Here is a 9,052-nt window from a genome sequence, read left to right on the forward strand (position 1 = left end):
ATTAAATTAGAAATGCATTACAAAAAGCTAAAAATAAAATTACAAGACAATAAAATTGAATGGAAATCTATCTATGAAGATCTGCCCTGTGGACTAAAATGAAGTATCTCATGTCTTGCTCAAGATGTTCAACTCGAGCATCAATTGTATCAAATATGTCACTCATGTTTAGTTCCAATTGTTCAAATCTAACATTCATATTGTTGAAGTTGTCGCCAACCAATGTTCGTAGATCATATGGAAGACGAAACAAATGTCACTTCTTTTGTGTTTGACCTAATTCAAATTCAATATAATTAAAATTTTGTCTTATTTGTATTATGAGTTTCCACATCACCCAATATTTGTCTAAATAAATTTCAATTAAAATAAAATTCAATTAAAGATGGTAAATGAAATTTTAACTAAAATGAAATCTAAATCCAATTAAAAATAAAGTACTTTTTACTATACGATTCAATCAATGAAAATAAAAAAACTTTTTTGTCACACCTAAATCGACCAATGACCTTTTCTCAATTATCAATTTTTGGCTAGCTTGGGTTCGACCGCACACTAAATCCAAAAACGGCTTGAAAGAGGATTAACATAACCATTACAAGAGGTTTAGTGATAAATTCAATTACACCATACTTAGACTTAGATTAGTTCGTGATTACCAATAGACCCACCAAGCAATCCTATAAATACTAGTGGTTGTAAAGACCAAAGGTACACTTTATAAATACCTAATCACAAAGTCCAAGACTAATAATAACTAAATATTAACTTAAGCATCAAAACATCTTTTGAACGTACATCTCCCCTCTTTACCACTCAAATCGATTAGAAGAAAAGACGAGAGAAAGATCAACTGCCCAAAGCATCAAGTATTAGTGGTTTTATAATACTATAAGAAAAATTGTTGTTATCTATGGCCAAAATACATATGTAAGGTCAAAAATTCATACCTAAAGTAGTGTTACCTACATATTACATAGAGACAATAATTTGAAGGTGAAATGATTGTAAGTAATGTTACATACAAATTTATCCATAGGTAATTGAACTATGTGGACCTTTGTATGCAAAAGTTTATATGTAGGTCCCCACATAATTGAACTGTGCTCGCCATCTAATTGTGCAAGTTTTCTTTCCTAGTTTTGGATGTGGTGTTGACAAATTTAGTTTATTATGAGATCATAAAATCTCATCATTCTCCATCTTAGGGTGCATTAACATGGTAATAAATAATTTATGTATAAAATATTTGTAAACAAGTGTGTGGACCTTTGTGTGCAAAAGTTTACATGCAGGTCCCCATATAATTGAATTGTGATCCCTACCCAATTTAGTAGTTTTTCTTTTCTCATTTTGGATATTTTGTTGATAGATTTAGTTTATTATGTGGCAATAAAATCCCGTCATTCTTCACTTTACGGGTGCATTAACATGGTAATGAATATTTTAAATATAAAACATTTATGAACAAGTGTGCAAAAGTTGACACGTAGGTTCAGAGTTAATTGAACTGTGGTCCCCATCCAATTGTGTAATTTTTTTCCCCTCATTTTGGATGTTCTATTGATAGATTTGGTTTATTATGTGGTAATAAAATCTCACCATTCTTCACCTTAGGGGTGTATTAATATGGTAATGAATATTTTAACTACAAAACATTTTTTGTGAACAAGTGTGTAGACCTTTATGTGCTAAAGTTTACACGTAAGTCCACACTTAATTAAACTATGGTCCACACCTAATTGTGCATGTTTTTTTTTCTCATTTTGGATGTTCTATTGAAAATTTGGTTTATTACGTCATAATAAAATCCCACAATTCTTCACTTAGGAGTGCATTATCACGGTAATGAATCTTTTAGGTATAAAACTTTTGTGAACAAGTCTATGGACCTTCCTGTGCAAAAGTTTAGACATATGTCCCCATTTAATTGAACTCTGCTCTCCATCCAACTCTGTAGGTTTTCTTTCCTAGTTTTGAATGTAATGTTGTGAGATTTGGTGTATCATGTGACCATGAAATCCCACCATTCTTCACCTTAGGAGTGCATTAACATCGTAATAAATATTTTAGCCACACACACCTTGTTGCTGCCATGATTATCCTGACCAACTTTACTATGTTTGTCCATTTCAGAAAAACAAACAAAAAGGGAAAAGACAAAATCACTGAACAACAAAAGCCAACTAACAGAAAGACACAACTAAACAAACAGATTGAAACCAAACAAGAAAACCACCAAACAACAAAACAAGCCCACACAACAATGTAGAATCAAGGAAGAAGAAAAACCTAATGTTGACGAAAAAGGGATTCGAAAAATAAAAACCCAAAAACTTTGTCGTTGTCAAAAAGAAACCTAAAACCTATACCAAAAGACAAAGACCAAAACCCATAGCCAAAGAAGGACAAAACTTCAACACGAACAACGGTAGAATTATGAATGAAAATGCATATTAAAACCTATACACAAATGATTTTTGACATGTGTTAGAGTCAAAAAGTTGTAAAAAAATGTCAATATATCATTACCCTAAATATATTTAAGTGAAATTATTAAAAATGACTAAATTGATAAATTTTGACATCAATTTGTTTGAAAAAAAGGAGATTAAATTAAATAAATTCAATAAAAATAGATACTTAATTATTATTTAAACCTAAATTATATAAATAAAAAATTCAAGATTAATTATTAAGGTTAGTTTTTTATGATAAAGACAGGTAATTGTTATTAAAAGTTAAATATACGTCTAATTATTCGTTAATGAAATTAAAATTAAAGCAATAAAATTAAATTTTTTGTAAATGTTGTTATTTTTTATATAAACGCAAAATATATACTTAACTAAATATTTTTCCTAACTCAGAAGTTCTATTTGATTATTATTCTCTTAACATTGGGTTGTTTTCAGTGAAAAAAAATTACAGGGAGACCTCCAAACTTTTTTTAATTATAAAAAAGCATGTAAATTCAAATTTGTGCTGCTCCCGCCCGCTTCTACTCTCAGTTATCAGGTTCTGAGTGAGTTCGAGGTTCAACTCCATGATCACCACCGCGCTCAGCCATTCACCTGGTTTCACAATTGCGGTTAATTCACCTGAGGATCCTCTCGTACCCTTTCTTTGGTTCATCCCTTTCTCTCTGGAACTCTTTGCTGACCCAAAGTTCCACAATCTCATTAATTTAATGTGTATTTTTTTTTTGTGAATTCAGGTCTATCAAGAAAGCCCTAGAAGCTTCGGGTGATTCCACTCCAAACCTCAGTAACTTACTCGGAGATTGCATCAGAAACTTCAAGAACAATGACCGGTATCGGAACGACGTCAGATTCCTCAAAATCTGGCTCATCTATGTAATTCCCTCTCTCTCTGAGAAAAATAGTTCTTCGATCTAGGTTATAGTGCACACAGATTTAACAATTCAACAAGCAACAGTAATTAACCTAGTTAATTGCAGTGTCCTAGGCTTTATTTAGATCAATTTATGAACAAAAACTTGCATAAAAGCAGAATATAAGAAGCAAAGTAAGTTACATTTTTTTCTCTCAACTTGTGTACTTTAGATTTGGTAGATTTTGGGTTGTTTGTGCTTAAAATAATGATATTGTAAATAAAAGCAGAAAAAAAAACCTGTTCTCTGAATATTGTAGATTCTGTTTCTGCTTTCTTAAATAGTTTACCTAAAGGTGTAAAAATTTCTAGCAAGTTATTATTTCATTAAAATATTAGTCTTCTATGAACAATAGTTTAAACAAACATATTTGAGATGAAAGAACTTCTTCTCTGAAGATTGAAACTCAACAATATTCACTTTGGATAAATTCTGGAATAAGTACTTTAGTAACACAGCAGAAAATAAAATGAATTAAGTTTCTTATCTAAGATAAAGTTAAGCATCAAAAAATTAAAATAAATTTTGGACGAGTAGTTAAGTAAAAAGATTCTAGAAACTAGCTTTTTCATAAACCAATTTCAATTTTTAGGAGACATTTCTTTCATTTTATTTTCTTATGTTATAACTGTTTGGGGACAACTTTATTTAAATAGAGCCTAAGTTGATTTACACACATTTTCTATTTTCTTATTTTATAAGTTTATTTTAACATGTTCGCATATAAGTTTTGTCTGAATGGATCTTAATGCATTAATCTAACTAGTATTGCAATTTGCAACTAAGATAGTAACTTGTGGTTGCGCCCATGTAGTAATTGGGGAGTTCATTTATATTGTTGGAAGTTTATAATGGTTTAAGAGCTAGGATTTGACGTGGAATGTTGTTACTTTTGAGGAACTTTTGGAAGGATTCATCTTGGTTATGTTGGTTTCTTTGTGCAGATGGGAGTTAGTGATGATTTTGCCAGTGTTTTCAAAGAAATGGTGGACAGTAATGTATGTGCCAATAATTCTTCACTTTATGTTTGGTCTGCAAGTTTATTTGAGTTGAAGGGAAGATTGCGTGATGCTCTCTCCATCTATCAGCTTGGGATTGGCAGGTTGGTTTTGTTGATATTGCAAGTTGAATAATAATGTAATTTCGATTTACTGTTTGGGTCTATCTTTGATAGGAATGCGAAGCCAGTTGAGTGGTTGAGGAAGGCGCATTCCTTGTTTCTCAATAGAATGTCTGAAATACAGAATGCTGCTTCAAACCTGAAGGTACCATATAGGAACAATCTCTCACAATTAAAAAACAAAATTTTCAGTTCAATTTTGGGATTTCTAATTACTAATTCAAGGGTTGTTATATTATGTATGAGTTCAGGTTGATGATATAGAATCCATGAAATTGGAAAATTGTAGCATTAATCCTTGGGACACTTCCACCATGGATAGCCTGTTAAAGAAGATACATCCTTTACTTATGAAATTTGATGTGAGATGTTTAACCCTTTAATATCTATTCGCCTTGATTTAACACATGTGACAAAGATTCAGTTCCCTTATGCTTCCTTCAAGACGCTTTCAGGGGTACCGTTCAAGCGCTAAACCATACTCAGGAAAAGTGGCCTTATCTGCGTTGAAGAATTCATCAAGGAATAAAGTTATTGAGATAGGTTGTTTACTGTTAGTCCTATCGTATTTATTATCTGAAATCTGAGAATAAAACAAAACTTTGGTTCTTGGAAAACTTGGAGTCAGGTGACATTTGTTCCTAAAAAGTAAAAGTTACTGTTATTGTCCTGGAAAGATGAATAAAAAATCAATTTAGTTCCTATTAATGTCGAGCAAAACAATCACCAAATAATTGGCGCGAGCGTGTCTCTGTGTATACATAAGTGTGTGCGTGGATAAATGTGTCAAAATGGTTTATACTAGAGTCTTACTTATTTTTCTATAAGCTGGTTCTTCATATGCGAGCTTCAATTTATTTTACTAACAGCACAATTACTCCTTTGTCCTTATCATGACATTACAGGTGGAATGAAGTACCTTATAAAGGGATGTGCTGGACAGGGTGGTTTTGCCCAAGTATATAAGGCTAATGTCAACAGTGATCCTGACAATGTTGTTGCTCTAAAGGTGATGATGACCTTTCAAATAATTTTTCTCCCAATTGGAGACCCATTGTCTCATTAGAATTTAGACGTATTTTGAACCATTAACCCTTAAATAGCAGATACAAAAACCAGCTTTCCCGTGGGAATTTTACATTTATCGTCAGCTTGATCGGCGCATCGTAGACAGAGAGGTGTGTTGTTGTCAACTATACTATCGACCCACTATTTCTATGAGCATCTGATAATTCTGACTTTTGCTTTATCAGAGGTCAAGTTATGGTTTCGCTCACGGAATTCATCTCTATTCTGACTCTAGTATACTCATATGTGACTATTTAGCTAATGGGACACTACAGGTCCGTCATTTATTTCCTGTGATTTTCCTTATTTACTTCAATGTCATTTAGTATTAATCTTCAACTGAAAATACTATGCAGGATGTGGTGAACTCATATCTGGTCTTAGGAAAATCCATGGAAGAAGTGTTATGCATTTACTACACTATTGAAATGTTACACATGGTTGAAACTTTGCATGGTGTTGGCTTGATTCATGGTGATTTCAAGCCTGATAATCTGCTAATTCGATATGCTAGGTAAATTTAAGCAGCTTATGCACAGTTCATGCTGACGTTACTTCTTTTCACAAACCTCATGTTTGTACAATCAGTATTCTAATACTTCAAAACTTTTTCATTCTTTCCAAATTATCCATTTCTACATTTCCTTCATTCATTTGTTTGTTTGTACCTTGCAAGAATGTAATCTTAAAGTTGTTTCTCAATTCTTAATTTATGATGGTACGATTAATGTATCTAAAGGAGGGGGGGTTTTCGAATCATTATTTGCGTCCTTGTTATTTTATACCCTTGGATCTAAGGATTTTAGGTATTACCCAAGCATCATCTACCGGAGGAAAATTGAAAGCATCATCAATATAATCTGATAAACATGTTTGCCACATTTCATGACAAGACTTGGTTGCAATTTTTTGGAAGTCTTTTATTTGATTAGCATTGTACGATGTGCAATGCAGGCTCTAGTAACCGCGCGTTGTCTCAAGTTGGTTACATGATTTGCTTTTATGGATGGGTCTAATTACATTTCTAACAATTTTTCAGGAGTGACCTTACTGAAGATGGGTTCTTGAACCGAAGTGGTCCTTGGTGTGATGAGGTTAGTTTTTATCTGGATGAATACAATTGAAGTAACATGTTAGCTCTAGAAAGGGGAATTGAATAGAACTTTTAAAAATGCTTTGAAACATTTTTGCAATAGGATGATGATTACAGACTTTGGGGTTGATCATAAAATAGATGGAAAACGTTTCAAGAGGGTTTTTGCAAAGCTTGAAAACGATAGCCGACAATTGGTACAAGAGTAATAATAGACGAAACAATGAAATACAAGTTTTATACTGGTTCAACTTGAAACTGGGTTGTATCTTGTTTTCCTTTACAACATGTAAAAAGGTTTCATTAATTAAAGCTTGATTACAAGTTTATCATTGTCACTTCTGGTTTACACCAAATATACAAAACCACTCCTAACTATTTATCTATCTCCTAAGATAAAGAACAAGTATTTTTTAACATTAAACCGCTTTTGTGTTTCCTGTATATTTTATTACTACCACTCTTGGCTACAATAACAAAGGTTACAAGGAAAACTCTTCAGAGAGGATATAAACTATGAACACTCCTTGTTAGAGGTTACAAAGTGAAATTTTTACAAATAAAGGTCACTCTGGTGTATTTATCTTGCGCTTACGGAGGCTTTACTATACTATTGCTTTCAAAACACTTAATTTCACATAGAATCACTTAGTATCACTAGTCGTTTCTGCATGAGAGAGCTTCTATTTAGATGCTTGAGAGAGCTTCTATTTAAATGTCTTGAAAAAGACTGGTGGAGCTTGTGTGTGGAACCTTATCCTTAAGTCAATGCTTTGCCAAAGGTGGATAGCCTTTTTATTGACATTTTTTCTGTTTAACTCAATTCGCTATGCAATGGACAACTTCTTTTCGTTGGTTTCATAAATCGACAGGTCGTATTGTTCTATATTGTAGGGTGTTTGCCTTGTGGACTGGGGAAGAGGGATTGATCTGCAACTCTTTCCAGATCACACGGTATTTACGGGTGATTGCAGAACTTCTGGTTTTCGCTGCATTGAGATGCTAGAGAAGAAGCCGTGGAAATTTCAGGTAAGTCACGTCTTAAATTGCACTACAAATGCAACGGAACTCATTATTTACTGCTCTTGAGTTTCCCTTTTTTATCACCTGCAAACAGGTAGATGCATATGGCCTTTGCGGTATTGTTCATGTGATGTTGCATGGTTCCTATATGGAAGTCGTCAAAAAAGAACAGTCTGATGGGGGCTACGTGTATCTTCCCAGACTACCCTTTAAACGGTATATTCCTTGTGTCATGTATGCAATTATCACTTTTATCACAGCTATTTTTTTATAAGGGGGTCGTTATATGAAACTTGCATCTTTCTAGTTTCCTGGATACTAAAGTTAATTTGGAAAATTTAATGCCACACAACAAAAGTGCTTTTCCCTCTTACTTTTATCTTTAACTTCCTTTCTCATTCTGATATTTTTCTTGTTGGAAAAAACAGTTACTGGAACATTGAGCTCTGGAAGAGTTTCTTCACTAAAATGCTAAACCAATACCCCCATGATGATGATAGTAGTTTTCTTCATGACTTGAAAAAGTCCTTCCAAGACTATATGGGCTCCAATCCCCAGCTTATAAAGAAACTAAAGGGGTTACTCTCAAGGCAAAGGGCTTCCATGTGTTCTGCTTAATGTTTCAAGATCATTACATCCACACTTCTGTTGTAACCGTCTACTAATCACCTCTTATATTATTGTTGTGAAGGAAGTAAATAAATGCACAATGCAAGCAATCAAAGAGAGATTTAGAAGGTAAACGTCCTTTCGTTTTTTAAGTTTTGTAGCACATGCTCATTAACTAAGGAACAAACCATGTTTTAGTTAGTTAAGACTGGATGCACTCTTATCCACTATAGTGACAAGCTCACCTTTTGTGTATAAGCATGCATTAGCCCCTGTAATTCTTTTTCTTTTATTCTCTGTAGTTTGATTAAGGTCATAAATTTGACCCTTTTTAAGTAATGGGTTCGCGCATGTGTGCAAATGTATTGTATTGTATGCAGGTAGTGTGACAGTTGTATATTGTATATTGCGTTACGTTTATTGTTTACAACATTCAACATGTTCAGATAAACTATAAAGTTCTTTGTTCTTTTAAATCTCTATATATGTGATACTTGTTCTTTTATTTGTACGCTATGCTGGATCCACTTGGTGCACCAAGTTAATGCAAAAGTGTCTAAATCAAAGCATTCAGTTAATCAATTGATATGAACTGAAAAACGCTCCCAGTGTCAAGAATTTTGACAAGTTTCTCCGTTCCCTAATCTCTCCATAGACAATGAACGCTCTTACCAACAAGGAAATATGGTTCTTTGACGATTTGGGTTGAGTGCATGTTGACTATAAGTTCTAAAATGAAGTGACT

The 9,052-nt window shown here is 33.0% G+C and overlaps 1 protein-coding gene across 1 annotated transcript; it reads left to right on the top strand.

Annotated features, from left to right (window-relative positions):
* Window positions 1-2,979: 2,979 nt before the first annotated feature.
* On the top strand, window positions 2,980-8,748 carry LOC108339774 (mitotic checkpoint serine/threonine-protein kinase BUB1). The gene is made up of 14 exons (XM_017576979.2): window positions 2,980-3,129; window positions 3,218-3,356; window positions 4,339-4,496; window positions 4,569-4,659; window positions 4,766-4,876; window positions 4,970-5,057; window positions 5,420-5,523; window positions 5,621-5,692; window positions 5,768-5,857; window positions 5,939-6,096; window positions 6,622-6,676; window positions 7,570-7,704; window positions 7,793-7,914; window positions 8,127-8,748. The coding sequence occupies exons 1-14, from the start codon at window positions 3,047-3,049 to the stop codon at window positions 8,314-8,316; spliced, it is 1,596 nt and encodes a 531-aa protein (XP_017432468.1). The 5' UTR covers window positions 2,980-3,046; the 3' UTR covers window positions 8,317-8,748.
* The last annotated feature ends 304 nt before the right edge of the window (window positions 8,749-9,052 follow it).

This window comes from Vigna angularis, chromosome 5 (genome assembly GCF_016808095.1).
Source record: "Vigna angularis cultivar LongXiaoDou No.4 chromosome 5, ASM1680809v1, whole genome shotgun sequence".
Lineage (NCBI taxonomy): Eukaryota > Viridiplantae > Streptophyta > Magnoliopsida > Fabales > Fabaceae > Vigna > Vigna angularis.

Coding starts and splice junctions, on each gene's coding strand:
- LOC108339774 (XM_017576979.2), top strand. CDS start 3,047: ATGATCACCACCGCGCTCAGCCATTCACCTGGTTTCACAATTGCGGTT. Junction 4,660..4,765: donor ATGCTGCTTCAAACCTGAAG/GTACCATATAGG, acceptor GTATGAGTTCAG/GTTGATGATATAGAATCCAT. Junction 5,058..5,419: donor GAATAAAGTTATTGAGATAG/GTTGTTTACTGT, acceptor ATGACATTACAG/GTGGAATGAAGTACCTTATA.